Source organism: Squalius cephalus, assembly GCF_949319135.1.
Source record: "Squalius cephalus genome assembly, chromosome: 3".
Lineage (NCBI taxonomy): Eukaryota > Metazoa > Chordata > Actinopteri > Cypriniformes > Leuciscidae > Squalius > Squalius cephalus.
The window spans coordinates 38627227-38646440 of NC_137124.1; the positions used below are offsets into that span (position 1 = coordinate 38627227).

At 37.5% G+C, this 19214-nt stretch overlaps 1 protein-coding gene across 5 annotated transcripts in view; it reads left to right on the top strand.

Moving 5' to 3' along the window:
* The first annotated feature begins 9086 nt into the window (after positions 1–9086).
* The window catches only part of plcb3 (phospholipase C, beta 3 (phosphatidylinositol-specific)), a 56920-nt gene continuing 46792 nt past the window's right edge, over positions 9087–19214 (top strand). For 4 of the 5 annotated variants that reach the window (XM_079867473.1, XM_079867475.1, XM_079867474.1 and 1 more), the window contains exon 1: positions 9087–9579. In XM_079867473.1, coding sequence (XP_079723599.1) covers positions 9481–9579 — 99 coding nt within the window. In that variant the 5' untranslated portion in view covers positions 9087–9480. The remainder of the gene's footprint in view (positions 9580–19214) is intronic. The other variant, XM_079867477.1, reaches the window with a different exon arrangement.

A 19214-nucleotide genomic window follows, 5' to 3' on the forward strand; every position in this document is an offset into this window, starting at 1 on the left:
AATATAAACTTTTGTAGCATTATACACTACCATTCAAAAGCTTGCGGTTAGTAAGAATTTATAAAAAAGAAATGTTGGGAAAGGAATTAATACTTTTATTCAGCACGGAATATACATGTAAGAATATATATATATATATATATATATATATATATATATATATATATATATATGAAAAATAATATATATGAATTATTTATCAAGCGTTTTTAATAAATAGTATATATTTATGCATATTATGATCAAATATATTGTATATTTTGTATAAAGTGTATATTGCGAGACTAACCAACCCCCCGCCCAAAAAAACTTGGGGACCCCCCATGAGACTTGACTCAATTCGAGCACTGAATAAAAACAAAAGGTTTCTTTAATAGTGGCATCTACATGTGACACTTTTGAACTCTGTTAAGACTTGTCTGTTTAATTTTGTGTCTACTTATCAGTAACTTTTATTTTATAGATCAGGAAATTAAAGTCTATAAAAGGGAATACAATTTGTTCCCCCTCACTCAACAGGCCTGTTACAGCAGGATCTAGCTAACTAGCCAAACCAGAACTTTTATGAGTTAAAGTCACCCTGAAATCAAAACTGACAAATCTTTTTCTTCTTTTTTTATTGGAATATTGCAGTATTTATTCCAAGTGATTTATTATTTTTCATCATTATTTTTTAAAATCCATGTGCCGTCATAATATTTAATTAAAATAACTTCCCCTCCCTCTTGCAGCACCATTTCTTCTCTTCTCTGATGACATGTTTAATGGCTTGATTGAAAATCAAACAAAAATACAAAGGTACAAGACTGTGTACTTTATGGCTTTAGTGAGGGAAAAAAACTACAATCCCATGAAGCATTGCAAACAGCATAATCAAATTAAAAACGATGAAGACATATAAAACTACGCATTTTGAGAGTTACTCGATTATGTCATTTGCAGTGCTTCATGGGAGTGGGCGGGGCTAAAGAGATCTTTTGGCATTTGCTTGTTTCCACTCTGTTTGGTGGAATTTTATGTACAGCATCATGGGTAATGTAGTTTTTCACCACAAATTCAGCTGTTAAACAATTATTTCAAACTACGTTGAAATAATGTGAGCTGACATCTTCAATAGAAGCAAATACTATCAATTAACAAACTCTAATTCTGAATTGCGCTCAATTTCCGATGGACAAAATCAAGTCCCACCCAAGCTGTTTCACTTATTGTTAAAAGTGTTGGGACACCCCTCCAAATCATTGAATTCGGGTGTTCAGACCACTTCCATGGCCACAGTTGTATAAAATCAAGGACCTAGGCATGCAGACTGCCTCTACAAACATTTGTGAAAGAATGGGTCACTCATCCATTTCAGGAGCTCAGTGAATTCAAGTGTGTTACTGTGATTGCCACCTGTGCAATAAGTCCATTTGTGAAATTTCCTCACTACTAAATATTACACGGTCAACTGTTTTATAAGTGGTATTATAACAAAGTGGAAGCAATTGGGAACAACAGCAACTCAGCCACAAAGTGGTAGGCCACGTAAAATCACGCATTTTACAGTGTGTAGAGAGCTTCATGGAATGGGTTTCCATGGCCAAGCAGCTGCATCCAAACCTTACATCACAAGTGTAATGCAAAGCATTGGATGCAGTAAAGCACACCACCACTGGACTCTAGAGCAGTGGAGACGTGTTCTCTGGAGTGACGAATCACGCGCATTCTCTGTCTGGCAAGCCGATGGACTGGGTTTGGCGGTTGCCAGGAGAACGTTACTTGTCTGACTGCATTGTGCCAAGTGTAAAGTTAGGAGGAGGGGGGATTATGGTGTGGGGTTTTTTTTTTCAGGGGTCGGGCTTGACCCCTTAGTTCCAGTGGAAGGAACTCTTAAAGGGATGGTTTCGGAGTAATTTCAACCTAGGGTCCTTTGCACCATGACCTCGAGCAAAACACCCCCCCAGAAGCTTTTTTCCCTTGGTCAAACATTATTAAAGTTAGAGCTTATTTAGAGATATCAGCCGAATGGCTTAGAGCAGGCGCTAATGGATCCAAGGATGTATCTCATAAACTACCCCACTAATAATGCCCAGAATGGTACCAAACTTCTACAGTAGTAAAAATAGGTTCTGTAAAACGAGTCATTGGAAAGTTTGTAAGTACATCAGGAGTTTATTTAAATAACACAATATGCTACCGCTTTCAGGGAAACGCACGGCTAAAGGCAGGTCTTGATTCAAGTGTGACCTGCAGTTACATTTACATTACAGTTCCATATCATTTTGCCAAATGATTTCAGTTGTTTCAAAGGTCCTTACAGCATACAGCAAAAGAATCAAAACCCACAACGACACTGACTAAGCAAATTAAGTAAACAATAGGATAAAAACGACAAATTATTTAAACAAAATGACGTTTTATTATGTACGGAAAGTATTCAGTACGGACACGTACTCGCACAGAAACGTTTTGTCAGTGAAACAGTTTAGCTTAAACTGATAACTTAAAAATACATGACATTTCTCACTAGTGAGGTAATAACAGTGCTGTTCTAGAAGCAGATAAACTTACAGTTTTGCTATTAGTAGAGCTGTCAAACACTGTTGAGAGGCTCACAAACTCAGGTATTTCAAACACAATTAATCTCTCTCTCTCTCTCTCTCTCTGTAATAACTGCATTAGTCTGCTATCAATGGCTCAAGCCTCTGTAGCTCTAAATTGACATTTTGGAACGAAAGCTTGGGATGAGATGCGTAAGAACTTTTTCTTACATTCAAAAGCATTTCAAGGATAAAAAAGACAAATGTCTTGAAATATAACATCTGAACAATGTTTTAAGGTGTGGTAACCATAAGCGGAATAACCGACACCGGTCCGTTGAATTATTAGAAAATAATGCATACCCGAGGTGTGACGGCCACTCCGTTTTGCGTCGTGGCTGCATTACCACCTCAGGTGTGCATTATTTTCTAATAATTCAACGGCCCGTCGTAAATTATTCCTTATATACAGCTGACAGAAAGAAAGTGCCAGCAGACATTTTAGATTCAGCTGAAACTTACTGAGTTTAAAAATTATATATAAAAAAAAAAGAGTAAGAAGTGGAATATTGTTAGAATGCTGTAGGCTGATTTCAGAGGACACAGCACATTCCTACCTCTAACTGTTATGTTTTACAAGTGGCATGAAGACAATGAATTATTCAAAATGCTGTGTCTGGATCTTACAGTCCAGTAAACCCACTGCATGCTGTGACACAGTTTTTCTTATATATGCATCTGTACACTCAGACATATGTACAGATATTTGAATATGTATGACATTATTGCTGAATAATTTTTTTCTTTTGAATTATCATGTGCTAATAAATCTAGTGTAGATTTAGTCTTGCAACCCTGCTATGGTCTCTAAGTAGAATTTTATGATCCCTAGGTGTGTGAGGGTTAGTAAAGCTGCATTCGTGACTTGATTCTTGTGTGAGCTTGTCATAATCTCTTAAGAATGGTTAATACCACCGGATAAACTCTAACAGCTAAAAAATACAACAAATCATGTCAGATTTGCCTCATGAAATAAAGCACTTGTCATTTTACCCACATGTTGTGTACGATGAATAGTTTTATTATAAAAGGTCTAATTATTGTGTGAGCTTGAACAAAAAGGAAGTAGGTGAAATTACTCAAAATAAGCCTTTTGTTTTCACTCCCCCAATTGCCGCAAAGGCAAACCAGTCACCCATGCAAACGCTCAATGTGAGAGTTCAGGCACATTAAGTCCTGAGTAATCAAAAATCGCAGCAGTACAAGGCTGAAATGAATTTGTGTGTAATATTAGTGCTTCCGTCAGGAGTCTGAATTCATTTGACACAGACCTGTTCAGATTTATAGAACATTTTCTCAAAATACTATTCATGAAAATAAACAATGAAGTTTGCTACATCTTTTCTTGTCAAACACGACCTTCATGACTGAGACTGAACCAGGATAAAATGACAACTTAATCAGTTCTGGCCAATACGTATAAAATCACACAACCAGTGAATTATCAACCAAGACATTAGTTTCAGTTGTGCTGCTGCTGCTGCCACCTGGCTGAAGTGAAAGATGGCATCACAGCAAACAACAGATAAAGGAAGTTTATTGGCAGCAAAGTGTTTGGCAAACAGAAAATGACCTATATTAGGGGTATAACAACTGAGAGATGCAGTGAAATAGGGATCTGGGAAGGAACAGAGCGATGAGGATGCCTGCAGTGGGTGGGAAGAGGAAACAAAAGCGCCATTTTGATGAGAGATTAGTTTGATTAGTCCACAGCTGTGGCCATTGAGAGAAACTGAAGGAATGATGAGGGAACCGATGCATTAATAACACAGCTGTAGTGTTAAGCATTTGCGTAAAAAAAAATCAGGCTGTAACACCGTGGTTTTCAACCTTTTTGCCTCCAAGGCCCCCATTGACCACAACAATAATATTTGAAGGCCATCATTTCCAGGTGTATGGATTACTGAACAAGAATAAAAAATAAAATACCCCCCCCCCCCCCCTCTATATATCGATATCTATATCTATATATCTATATAGACAGAGATATATATATTAGGGCTGTCAAAAGATTAATCGCGATTAATCGCATCCAAAATAAAAGTTTGTTTTTAATAATATATGTGTGTGTACTGTGTATAATTAAATTTGTATATATAAATACACACACATGCATGTATATATTTAAGAAAAATGCGTTATTTATATAAAAAAATATTTATATATAATATAAACTATATAAATATATATACAGTATATGTATGCAAATATTTCTTAAATATATACATGCATGTGTGTGTATTTATATATACAAAATAATTATACACAGTACACACACATATATTATGTAAACACAAACTTTTATTTTGGATGCGATTAATCGCGATTAATCTTTTGACAGCCCTAATAAATATATATATATATATATATATATATATATATATATATATATATATATATATATATATATATATATATATATATATATATATCGGTATCTATCTATTTGGCTTATTTTTATGCTTGTTTTGCCTTATTTTAAGTCATTTTAAGTAAACCTTGAGATCCCCTTGGAAGTTTGCTGAGACCCCTAGTGGCATCCTGGCATAGAACCAATGCTCTAGAAAAGGCAATTGAAAACTGATTTCTGACTAATTTAAACCACATTTGTTGGCACTAATAATTTTAAATATCATATAATTAAATATCATATAAATAATTTATATATCATAAATATCATATCAATTGCATACTATAATTTTATAACAATATAGCATGTAGCTCCTGTGTTTGGAACTATAGCTTTTGTTCCCCTGGTTGGTATAACCGTTCCAGAGTTATGACGTACCACTAGATGGCAACAGTCAACTGTTTGTCTGTGGAAGACCTTGAGTCAGTCCTGCCTGAGGTTTAACAAAGAAGCTTTTGAGGAGGTTTCAGAGCATTTGGCACACATTTCTGCTATCTAAAAAGTAATGTGATCAGCCTTTGCTGCTACTGTAGACTCTGTCAGGGATTTCTCATTAGGAAAAACAGGGGGAAAGATACACAGATGAAAAAATAGAGGAACTTTGTAGAAAGTTCAGATGACATCTTTAAATGGCATTTCTTTATATATATATAATCGAATATGTTCTGGATAAGGCTGTGTGTGTATGTTAACTTGTGTCTCTGGGCCAAAATACAATGTGTCTTTGTGAGCGTTTGGCTTTCGGTCAGAAATAGTCTGTGATTAGAGTGACTGGACCACTCAGTTATCGAAGTTACAGTTATCTCTCCTCTCATGACCTTATATTCTCATTTCTCTCTCTCTCTCTCTCTCTCTCTCTCTCTCTCTCTCTCTCTCCTCTCTCTCTCTCTCTCTCTCTCTCTCTCTCTCTCTCTCTCTCTCTCTCTCTCTCTCTCTCTCTCTCTCTCTCTCTCTCTCTCTCTCTCCTCTCTCTCTCTCTCTCTCTCTCTCTCTCTCTCTCTCTGCAGTGGTTATTTTTCTTCATCAAACTTTCTGTTCTAGCTTTACCAAAGCTACATGCCCTCTTGAGTCCACAAATCTCATTCTTCACAGCTGGGGTTGTAAGATACATTCAGAGCACAGAATGAGAGGCCCAGCTGGGCTTGACATTGAAAATGTGTGTGTGTGTGTGTGTGTGTGTGTGTGTGTGTGTGTGTGTGTGTGTGTGTGTGTGTGTGTGTGTGTGTGTGTGTGTGTGTGTGTGTGTGTGTGTGTGTGTGTGTGTGTGTGTGTGTGTGTGTGTGTGTGTGTGTGTGTGTGTGTCCCCAAAAAGTAATAAAAGTTGAGAACATTTGCAAGGTGCACATTTGAAGGGTAACTCCTGGACTGTCTTTCTGCTTCCTGACTCTCCCTGCAGAATTACTGTATGTTCTCATCTGGGAAGAGGACACCTGTTCAGGAATGAGGAGGAGAAGTGGGGGGGGTGGGGAAGTGTGTGTGTGTGTGTGTGGGGGGGGGGGGGGGGAGTGGGGGTGTTGGAGTATTAAGGGCGCTGACAAGCTAGAACCTTCCAGCACTGTGTGCAGCAAAAAGCAACAGGGAAAGACCTGAAGACTGGATCCTATAGGCTGTCTCTCAAACATCCATGTTTCACTGGACTCATTTGTATTATCAAAACATGCTAACTCTACTGTGACACAGTTTGTTTAGCTAATTTGATGTACAAGCGATTTTATCAAACTGCATGATATGCACAACAGACATTAGCAAGACTGCTTGTATGGAATATAATTATTTTTATTGATATATACATGTACCCTTTTATTTGGCTTTATTAATACAGCTCTGTCAACAAGTGATCAACATAAAGTAACTATATAATATAGGCAGTTATTTTTCTTTTCCGCCAATGAAAATAGTCCCTTAAAGAAGCCAAGGCTGTATCTTTAATCGTCAAAATGTCCTAGGCTGCGTTTCCCAAAAGCATTGAAAGCATGTTGATCGTATGTCAGCATGTTGATCGTGCCACCACTGGTCTCTAAGATTAATTTAGGCTTATGATGCTTTTGGGAAATGCAGCCATGGTCCTGTTATGCAAAATATCAGCATGCTGATAAATCCAGTTAGAGGACTGAAAGTAAATATCCTAATTATTGGTATAAGGTTTGAAAAAAGAGAGGTTGATCTGTATATTTAATTAAAAAATATATAAATTAACCACATAACATATAAATGTTTATATCTGAATGACTGTTAATATGCATGTTAATGGATTTTGTTTTTTAGGGCTGTCAAAATGTATGTGTTAATTTTGCGTGGAAAAATTTCAGTTTAACCCGTTAACCCGTTTTTTTTAATTTATTAACAATATTGTTTTTTTCTGTTATCCTTTGGCTGCACTACAATATAAGACCACGCTATCATTCATTGAAGTGTCATTAAACCATTCAAGTGCGATAAGATGCAAAAAAAGAACTCAAATCTGTACTATACGCTCTCTGTGAACTAACGTGAACAGAATGCTTCTGTCTGTGTCATTAATGTTAGTAACAAAAGACAAAGAGAAAATCACACACTGCTCTTGTCTTGACTGAATAAATTTTGTAGCTTTAATAAGGATAATCTATATTCAATTTATAATTTATGCAGAGAAGACTGTGCAGTGTTTAATTCTTCAATTTCAGTATATTTACCTGTTAGACCTGAAAATCTTAAAGCACTGTTTACAGGGATAACATGGGTCAAAAAACAATAACGTTTTTGTGCAGTTTGGCAAGGCAAGTATATATCTGACTGGGCCCAACTGGGCCAGTAGGAAAAAAAAATTAGGCTGCATCCAAAATTGCATACTCTCTGTTATTTTGAATAAGTAAAAGTATGTTCTACATATATGAATGTGTGTGAGGCTGCATCCGAAATTTCATAGATACTAATTTTTCACGACCGCTAAAAAAGTAGGCTACGTTCTATATAATATGAATGTGTGTAGTATGAATGTAATGCGGACATATCTGCCATGTTGTTTCACTGCATTCATAAATCATCTCCTGTGGCCTCATGGGACAGTAAAGTGTCCATATATGCACAATCTCGCCAGAAGGTCATCCGGGTACTTTTTGCCTTCTCTTTTATGAGTACTGTGAATTCTGACATCTTTTGTCACATATATAGGCCTACAGTTTTTTTCGCCTACTATACAGTAGAAAAGTATGCGATTTTTGGATGCAACCTGAATGTATTTCACTGCCATGTTGTTACTGTCATGTCATGTGACCTACCAGTGTTAGTTGCATCACTTCACTGCCCTTCACAAATCCTCTCCCATGGCCTCATGGGATAGTAAAGTGTCCATCGTATGCACATTTCAAGTAGGTCATCCGGGTACTTTTTTCAGACTCTTTTATGAGTACTGACATGCAGACATATTTCTTTTGTCACATACTGTTTTTTGCCTATACAATATAAAAGGGAAGAATGCGATTTCAGATGCAATCTTAGCGCTGAGCCCTGATATATCAAAGGCAAAGCTAAATGTGACATTTAAGGGTTTATCTGAAGATTGTTTAAATTAAATTAAAGGTTGTTTTATTTTTAAAGTTATGATAGCTTTCGATTATCTTACTGTAATGTTGAATGACTAAATTAATGACTAAAATTGAGAAGAAAAAAATCTATTTAACAGAGACATCAGTACCAGTATCAATGATAGGCTACTGGCTTTAATAGTGCTTAAAAGGATAAGATGCCATCAAACAGATATTTAAAATGTCCCGTCATTATGTTGTTTGGTAATATAAATATATTAAACCTATGTTGGTGCGATTAATCGAGATCAAATTTGCGATTAATTAATTTTTAATCGATTGACAGCACTATTTTTATTTTTATTTTGTATATATATATATGAACTCAAGTGATTTTGCCCCCAGCGAGAGTGTAACATTCTTTCTTGGAATGAGGGAAAACACGCTTAATACAGGAGCAAAACTAGGAAAGCGAAAATGGTTCTTAGATACAACATGCTTCTATAAAGACTGGAATGACAACGGAAAGACAGAAGAAAAGAAAAGAAAAACACTCCCTCGTCTGTTCACTTTTTCTTCCTTCACTTCCTTACTCCCCCCGTCTCTCTCTCTCTCTCTCTCCGCGCTCCCATTTAGTTCGTAGAAAACATGAAGGAAAAGAGGAGCAAATTCCAGCGGGGACCACCAAAGTCAAGTGAAAGTTTCTCCTGAGCGGGGATCTCATCATTACCAAGCGGATGGACGGACAGGAAGGAAAATATCAATTCAAGTCCTTGCCGTGATAAGCGCTTATGAATAAACAATCGCAAAAGTCATTAAACTGCGCTCGCTCGTGAATGTGTGACAGTCGCGTTCGCGTGCGTTGAGCCAGCCGGACTCGAGGCTCTGTTCTGGTTCTGGTTCGAGGCTCTGGTTCTGTATACACTAAAGGTCAGATACTTCAAACCGAGAAGCAGAGGCGTCGCCACCCGTCGATTCAGCAGTCATGGCCGGGGCGAAACCGGGAGTACACGCGTTGCAGCTCAAACCGGTGTCTGTCCATGAGGTGCTCAAACGGGGGAGCAAGTTTATCAAATGGGACGAGGTAAGAAGATCGCACCCTTGCGCGTCTCTGTGATTTTATGTGGCGTGATTCCCGGCTTGTGTTACTACGTTGAAGTAATTTACAGGAGAACATCTGATACCCAGAAGGACAGATCTTGAGTTCAACGCTCTTCCAGTAGATCGAGTTCTTGTGTTCTGGGTCTCATGTTCATAACAACACTCACTCAACTTGTGTTTTATGTAGCCTACTTGTTTGATGGTTTTTCCTCATACCGAGTTGTTCTTACTCGCAAACTAAATGTTTTCTACCGAGAAATAAGATAAATGTGCTAAATATGTAAGAGCATGACATTCTTGAATCGTGTCGCATATGGAGTTGAGCTTAACCCTTTAACTGCTTCTAGACATTTTTATAGACCAGTTTTGTGTCAAATCAAAAATCCTGTGGATCAGGCCCATTTTCAAACCCCATCCTCAGAGTCATTAGAAAGGAAACCTGGTTGGGGTCTTTTAAACCTTTTCACATTGAAGGAGGAAGTGAAGCTCAAAAGCATTCTCACATTATTATGCTTATTTTGGAAAACTGTTTGGAATCAGAGGGAGATTCTACATGATAGGCCTTTCAGATTTCAGAAATAGGCATAATATTAATCACCACATTTTTAAAAACCTGAACCAAAAGGTACATTCAGTCTGTCATTTGAAAGCAATGCAGATGAATAGATAACGTTGAATTATAGCAGCTATATAAATGATTACACATGAGAACACAGTTCAGGTCTTGGAGCCTTTATTAATGATATCATGAGTTGATGTAGGTATGCTACATGAAGGTAGACTTCTAAAATATATGTAGATCATCCACCTCCCACAGATAAAAATCAACGTAAGATGTCCCTGTTCTGGACAATTTGAAGAACATGTCCCTACTGCTCCTATTAAGGCAATCAGAATAAATGTAAAAATTGGAATGAGATAAATTATATTTTGAATATTTTTTTAATGATATTTTCTTATTTTATGTTTTAGTCATAATTGCATTTCTTCTTCATCCATCCTATTTGGATCCATCACTGGAACGGAAACAGAAAAAATAATTTCCCCGCCTTGAGTATATCTCTTAAAGGGTTAATGCCAGCATAAACCCATATGTTTACAAGAAATCGCCATTTCCTCTAAATTCTGTGTAGTTGCTCTCCTGACAACAAGGGCCTGTGTGTGTGTGTGTGTGTGTGTGTGTGTGTGTGTGTGTGTGTGTGTGTTTACGGATCATTTTTCAAATCTCGCATTGGATTGCCATTACAGTTGTAATTATGTTGGAGGATTAGAGGGAGAAAATCTTTGCCTCTTTTCCATTATTTGATCAAATCACTGAGCACCGCTTTAGCTGATCCCCACTGTTCTTAACTGGAGCTTAAAGAGCAACACCTTTTGATAAGGGCAGCGTTGAGTAAGGAGAAAGTAGGCCTGTACAACTTGATGCCCTCCATGTCTTAAAAGTCATTAATAATTAACTTAAGCAGCCCATAAATACTGAGTGGTTTGTGTTGAGTTCGCTTAGACATGCTGCAGGTGTGTGTGTGTGTGTGTGTGTGTGTGTGTGTGTGTGTGTGTGTGTGTGCGCATGAGAGAGAGAGAGAGAGGCTGTCTCAAACCTTAAATATTGTAGAACTTTTCTTATTGTTGTACGTAGAAAGCGGCATTTCATTTGGAGTGTGTGTGTGTGCATCATTGGCAGATGAGTGTGTCTTCAATGGAATCCATAAATAAATAACTAGCTGTATTTAACTATAATAGGGTCTTATTATATCTTTAACTGAGGTCATAGCTATAGTTAAGGACATAATTGCCTATCTGCCATAAAGCCAGTTTAACCTTCTATTGTCTTCAGGCAATTTCTGACCCGTTTTTGGTAAAGAGTTTTTGCTACTGGAACCACCTTGAGACATTGTCAGTAATATCTAAACAAAAGCCAGTTATTATTATTAATTTTTTTTTGTATTAAAAAATTGTTTGTTTTTGTAAAAACACCTATTTAATTATCTGACCTAGAAATAATTGACTTTATTTAAAGAATTAACACATACTTTTCTCTATGAGGAGCTGCACCTAAAAGCCCATTGGATGTTTTCTCCCATTCTGCAAGTACAGTACTAAATACCTAAACACCTGTTGTAGCGTAACAAATAGTGTTGCATAAGTGCGGATACAAGGATTTGTTGAGATGGTTGTGCACTGTGCAAAGTGACGGATCCATATTGACGGATTCAATCACAATGGCGAATTGTTTGTGTCTTTATAGCTCTAAGATGTACACTGCACGTTGTATAATAGCAGAATAATACAGAAGTTGTTATAAAATATATGTGAGATTATGAAATTCCAAAAGTAATTGAAATTTACCAGGTAGTTGTGTCTCAGAGTTCTTTAACATGTTACTCAAATTGTGTTCAGTATAATATTTCATTTTTTGTTTTCTTTATCATAATATACTTGTCAAGATAAAAACACATTTTCCTTGAGGGAGTCTTTAAACCCATTGTACCATAATGAGGAACACCTGAATTTTTAATGCTTTTCAAAGATCACAGGTGAATGCTGTTAAAGGGATAGTTCATCCAAAAAGGAAAATTTTGTCATCACTTACTCGCCCTCAAGTTGTTTCAAACCTGTATGAGATTCTTTCTTCTGCTGAACACAAAAGAAGATATTTGAAGAATGTTGGTAATTAAACAGTGTACGGTAGCCATTGACTTCTATAGTAGGAAAAAAAAAAATACAGTGGCTGCTGTCGACTAGTTACCTACATTCTTTTAAAATATCTTGTTTTGGAACCACATAAGGGTTAGTAAATGTTGACAAAATGTCATTATTGGGTGAACTATCCTTTTAAGTTACGTATGTGCGTTATAACTCTTAAGATGAAAGGCACACAGTGCTTCTGATTTCATAATGCATTTTGAATGATCTTAAAATAACAGACATTGATAAAAGCTTTTAAGCTGTGCAAGCAAACTCACAATGCATGAATATGTCATGTCAGGGCTTGAACTCTTAGTGATGGTATGGCTTTTTTGTTTTTGTTTTGTGAAGTAATAGTCTGTTGTGTGTTTGAGTCCCTTTTATGCCTCGCATGCTTCTAATGCTGTGACCGTGCGGTTGTGTCAGTGATTAATGTCAGACATCAATGAGAAAGAGGATGGAGCAACAGTGCCTTTCTCTTCATCTCTGCCTCTCTCCTGTTTGTGTGCTGTTAATCTCTTCTTCTCTCTTAAAAAAACTGTAGTCAAACATTGTGGCTACTGATGTGATCTAATGATCTATAACACATTATCTAATTCCCAGAATGAACCGCTTTGAGTCAGACTGTAAGATGTAATGCTCTAGTGCACCTTTAAACATTTAATGGACCATTTCCCAATTCTCAACTTGTCTGGGATTGGAAGCTGGCTTGGATAGGATCCCAATTGATCACGGAATGGACGGCGGCTAAACGTAATCCCCTCCATCAAGTCTGCTGGTTCTCTGGATACATACACACTGCAGCTAAATATAGTTGTAAGTTCTCTTCTGAGTGATCAATCTTTGTATACAGAGTTTGGTTATTTGTGACATTCACATTGTTGCATTCTACCACCAAATGTACTCCCGAAGACTGTACAGTGGAAACCGAATTTTCATTAAATCTGCATACTTTGTGCTGCACTCAACTGAGCAACTAAACTGTAATTAGAAGCATTGAACTCTTAGAATGTTGTTTAAATCATCGACTTTAAATCACTGTCCCTGTCAATAATGTAATTTCGCTCTCTGACTATATTCATAATGCCCTGGTAGCTATTTCTAGTTTTGGAAGTGCAGCTCCAATCTACTTGATTTGGGGAACAAATGACAGCTATGTATCTGTTTGGTGAAATCTGACAACGATGGTGTCATAACTCATACCTTTTTAAAGTTAAACTCATTATGCAAAAAAACACAGGCGAAATCCGAATTAGCCCCCATACTCTTAAATAGGGTATTATTTGAGGGGACAGCCATTTGTAGTGGTGTCCAAAACCATAGTGGACGTTATAGAGTGCACTCATTCTATCCCACACTGCACCGCAATAACTAGTGTTCAGCCGATGTACACTTGCTCGTTTTCATTCACTCCTTCAAGTGAACTGTATTAGTGGACTAACGTAGGGAATAGTGATTGAGGGTTTAGGGGACGATTTCAGGTTCAGCCACAGTTTTTCAGATGAATCAATCTAATGCACATGTACGTTATAGCGTAAACCAGGGGTGTCAAACTCAGTTCCTGGAGGGCCACAGCCCTGCAGAATTTAGCTTCAAACTTAATTTAGTGTACCTGATCCAGCTAATCAAGTACTTCAGGCTTATTTGAAAACTACAGCACTGCGTCCGAAATTGAATACTTCCTTACTATGTTATGTGCGAAAAACAGAATTCCAAAAAAGTAGTATATCCGAATACAAAGTATTCGAAAAACTGTAGGCAAAAAGTACCTGGATGATCTACTATTTTCACCAAGATTATGAAAAGTGTATTTGATGGACACTTTGGCTGCGTTTACACTGGCCGGATTTTCGAAATGTGGTTTTAAATCTGATACATCCGATATCTGGACATTCCCCTTTGAGTTCCAAACCACCAGAAGGCGAGGACGACACGTTTATTCACAAAGATAGCTTTTTAATGTTGTGTTATGAGGCAGATGTGCCTGTATTCGCTCGCTCACAGCTTTTTATTGAGTTGGGAACTTTATATTTGTCTTTGTAAAGAAAAGAAATTGCACAAATACAGACACATTCAGGAGCTGGTTTTCAATCTCTGTCCGTGACTTTTAGAAATAAAACAGCTTCGCTACTGAAGGCTACATTATATTTCTCAGCAATGAGGAGATAACATCGCTGTAATTAATTAAACCAACAAGCTTCACTATTTGGTTACTCTGTCTCGCTCGCTCTGGTTAATTCATCAAAAATAATCTTTTTTTTAATAAGATTAATTTTTAATCTTTTTTTTAATAAATTATCTTTATTTCACTTAAGAATTCTAGATCTGAGTTGTAGATAAACGAAAATTACATAGGATCATGTGACACTGAAGACTGAATTAATTGCTGCTGAAAATTCAGCTTTGCCATTACAAGAATAAGTTCCATTTAAAAATATATTAAAATACAAAACAGTTCATTTAAATCGTAATAATATTTCACAATATTACTGTTTTTTTATGATCAAATAAATGCAGTCTTGGTGAGCGTAAGAGACTTCTTTCAAAAACAAAAAAATCTTGCCGACCCCAAACTTTTGAACAGTAAAATGAACGAATGAACCATCATTCTTTTAAACCGGCTCTGTTTAAATGCATTGTTCCGAATTTCATCCATACTAATTATTATACTATAGACAGGGGTTCGATTCCCAGTACAGACAGGAAATGACTGAGGTGCTCTTGAGCAAGACACCTAATGGAGTAATTTCAAATTTAAGTAATTTCATAATTAAGTCCTTGGTTGTAGTTCAGTGAAGACTGTGTTATAGTACTAATGCCCCTAAGCACATCAGCTAGCTGTGAACTTTGACTTGCAAATTTATCCTGTCTTCCGCTTGACAGGTGTCTGGGGTGAAAAGTGAGCACTGAGGGTCGTAGTTATGGGAATATTATGGAGCCGTGAAGAGTTAGAAACAGTCATATATGACACAGTGACAAATTCTGCATATCTTTGTGTGTGTGAGAGAGAAAGAGTCTCTCAGTACAGTACAGATATAGCTGTCTTGCATAACTGCTTCTCAAGCAGAAATATAAATGTTGTCCAAACCCAGTAAGGACAGTTTGTAATGAAGATACCCTCTGTCTAAACAAACCAATCTGATAGGATTCACAGGGACTATATTATTCATCCTTTTCTCTCTGAGGGACTCCAAAGGAAGTATTTAGGGTTTGTGATTAACTGTGTGAACTGCAAGAAACTTTGCTTGTATTTCTTTCAATGGAGCAGAAAAACAGCAGCGACTTGGACACACAGGGTGACTGAGTTAAAAGTTTGGCTGGTGTAGGAGGATAATTCTGAGAGGAAAAGAGGGAAGGAGGGAGGGCGAACTGTGCGTGAGCGGAGAGAGGTTTCTCAAACGGAGGCCAAACAAGGAGATAACATGGAGGAAAAATATTGAGAAGTGAGCAAGTGACGCCTGGAACTCTGAGGCGCAGAGAAATGAGAGACCATGTAGGCAGAGAGGAGAAAATCACAGGAAACCCTGAGACCGAACATCTGATGAACGCTAGATTCTACTTCTCTTCCTGATGACCTGTCTCTTTCCAGTTTCATTTTTACTTCCCCTTTCTCATTTCTCTTCATGTACTAATGCTAACTGCTTTATGTATTAGTCACACAACACGTGCATGTAAATCTGGAAACGTCACACTGTTAAGGCTACAAGTAATGTGTCTCAGGGTAAATATTGTTGTTTTGACTATACTGAGTGTGACAAAATCTCTGTGTGTGTGTGTGCTTAAGAGACTCTATTTGACTTTGAGGAAGAAGGGAGCTGTGCATGTTTAGTCATGTCTTGTGCGCATTTGTACACTAGAGCTTGGTCACGTCCTGTGAAGGGAATTGCTCCACATATTATAATATTAATGTTTTGTTGGTTCCTTAAATATCCTAATTGAGGCAGTGTGTGTTTGTGTATAGAGACTCATGACCATGCTTAGAAAGAATCTGATTTGTATCACATTTTCCATTCTTTGGCTCCTTTTACTTTTTGGGCCAGTAAGCAACCAACCAGAACACCATAGCAACCACCTAGCAACATGCTAAAGCCAATTAGCAACGCCCTGGAAACCACCCACCACACCCTAGCATCATACTACTTTTTCACTAATAAGAACCTAGCATAGTCTAGTATGCTTACAAGTGTAACACATACTAGAGATTCCTAGACTCATACAAAGACTAGGCTATACTTTTACAATTGTAAGAGCCACTCCTGTTTTCTTCAGAAAATTAAACAAATATGTTTTTGTGGCTTCACATTTTCCTCTCATTCATTTCCTCCTTATGGTTTTCATTTTTTTTTTTTTTTTTGCTTGTCTTCCCACATTTTTCTCTTTTTATTTCTTCATTCCTCACACGTCTATCTGGTGTTTGTCATTCGACACACCACACACTCTTAGATGTTTGCATGCACACCAAAAATGTGGAGGCAAAGTTGTTGTTTTTTATCCAATAAGTCAAATTGTGTGCTATTTCCATTTGATTATTACTCTGTTTCCAGATTAAGGTATATGAGACAGCATTTGTATAACATTATCAGCAAAGAACTATCTTAAGCTGAATGTTCATTAAAATCGACTTCGCAGATCATTACGTGATCAAGTTTGTTTTGATGATATAGTGGGTGAGTTGTTTACTTTGTAATTATTAATCCATCCATTTCCACCAGTTCTAGGTGATTTGCATACCTGTTGCAAACGTAATAGGTAATCAGCCAATCACAGCTGCATGTAGGTCCACCTCATATTCATGTTGCACTTTTGGACATCATTCACTGCGAGAATGCAGTGAGCTCAAGGGAGGAAACCTGGAACGCTACTGTTACTCTAAGGCAGTATTGCTTTAGAAGAACATGTTTTCATCTTATATTTCATAATATTTGTTTATATTGTTGATTATTTCTCATCAGAAATTTGTTGTGTACACACTGCCTCCCTGCCTTCTCCGGGGAGAAACGCCCTTGGTGCTCACAGATGCACAATGCAAGGGGTTGATGTGGTTTGCAACATGCAAAACTAGACCAACCTCATACCAGCATGTTATTTTGGTTTGCTGCCAGAAAACAATTCAGCGATTTGAGATGATACAGGAAACAAGTAGCAACAAAGCACAAACACAAGAAAATACATAATCCGGGAGCTCTGCGTCCAGGAGCTTTTCGGTTGCGCGTGGTGATTATTCAGGATAAGAGCTGTCTATGAACAGTTTCCTGGAAAGGGCTGAGAGGGTAACACTCATCCAGGTGGCCCACTGCAGCTGTATTTGCATTTGTTGACTCTTACCACACTGCTAATGGAGTCTCACCTCACTGCAAAACAAGCCTCCGCACACTTTCAGCAAGATGAAGACAGAGACTGAGGAAGAACATGAGGAACAGAGGTGTATTGCATGCTCAAACAGAACATGTGTCAGAGTCGGTGACCCACAGTTCACATATGGGTGTGTTTGACCTCTGCTCGCCCCCTCCAGCCTTTCCTCTCCTTCAGTTTCGCCCTCTCATTCAGGAAGAAGACGTGTGTGTGTGTAATTTAGACCAAGTCATTCGCTCTTATGAAAGGTTGATGTAAATCAGTTTTTAAGTGCATCAGAAAATGTCTCTCTTCCTCCTTTCTTTCTTTACTTTAACCTGGGACGTCTTTGGCATTTTCTTCACACTCTGTCGTTCTTTGTTTTCAGCAGTCACTTTTATCCATCTTGGTAAATGCATTTAAAGGTTAATTTACTCTAAAAGTAATATTGTCGTCTTTTACGAATGATCGTGTCATTATAAATTTGTATGAATTTCAATATTTTGTGGAACAGACTAACGAAGACCGCGCTGGTCACGCTTTTTCATTAAATTATGATAAATGGATACTGTCTGGCTGTTTGAAAACATGTAAATACTGTTTGACTTCCTTTCTTCTGCGTGACACGGAAAGTTGTGTAGCGATTTGTGCACTGGGGTAACTGATATTTCTGATTTTCAATAAGCTTCACCTACTGTCAGAGAGTGAATTTGCATTTTTATTCAGAATCGCATATACTTCCCTACTATATAGTAGGCGAAAAACAGTATGTGAGAAATGAAGTATGACCGAATTTACTGTACTCATTAAAGAGTGGGCAAAAACTACCCGGATGACCTACTACTTCCGGCGAGATTCTGAAGTGTGTATTAGATGGACAATTTACTATCCCATGATGCCACGGGAGAGGATCTGTGAATGGCTGTGAAGTGACGTAACTGACGCTGGTAGGTCACATGATAATGACAACATGGCGAATGTTGTACGTCCAGATTACATTCATACTACACATTATTCATACTATGTAGAACATACTTTTTAGCGGCCGTCAAGTATTACTTATTCAAATTAAAGATCTACTCGAGAGTATATGATTTCGGACGCAGCCATTGTCTGAACAGTCAAATGTCTTGCAAACTGGACCAAACATTTGTGTTGGTGTGAACAGGCCTTGTGCGTTGCATTACAATATGCATAACTTTTTAATATTTATCTATATATTATCCCTCACTTACCTGAAGTGTCCATGCCCTGCTAATCTGGTGAGTCCAAAGGTGAAGTCTAGACATAAAAAGCTGCTTGTTGACAAGGCGTCGCATATAATATACATGCTGGCGAACTAAACCCTGATTTAGTTTGATAGCTTTGATTATGCAGATATTCTCTGTAAAATCTTTCTTTGTTCCTCTGTCATTCTCTGTCCACTTGTCCTGCATTCCCAGACTTTAAGGTGTTAAAGTCAGTCATGTCGTAGTTTGTGTGTGTTATGTGCATTATGTAAGGGCTATAAAAGCAAGTAAATATTGGAAGCCAAATACATCCTAGAGCCAAGAGAGCGGGCCGCTCACCCACTGAAATAGCTGACATTGTTGATGCATTAAC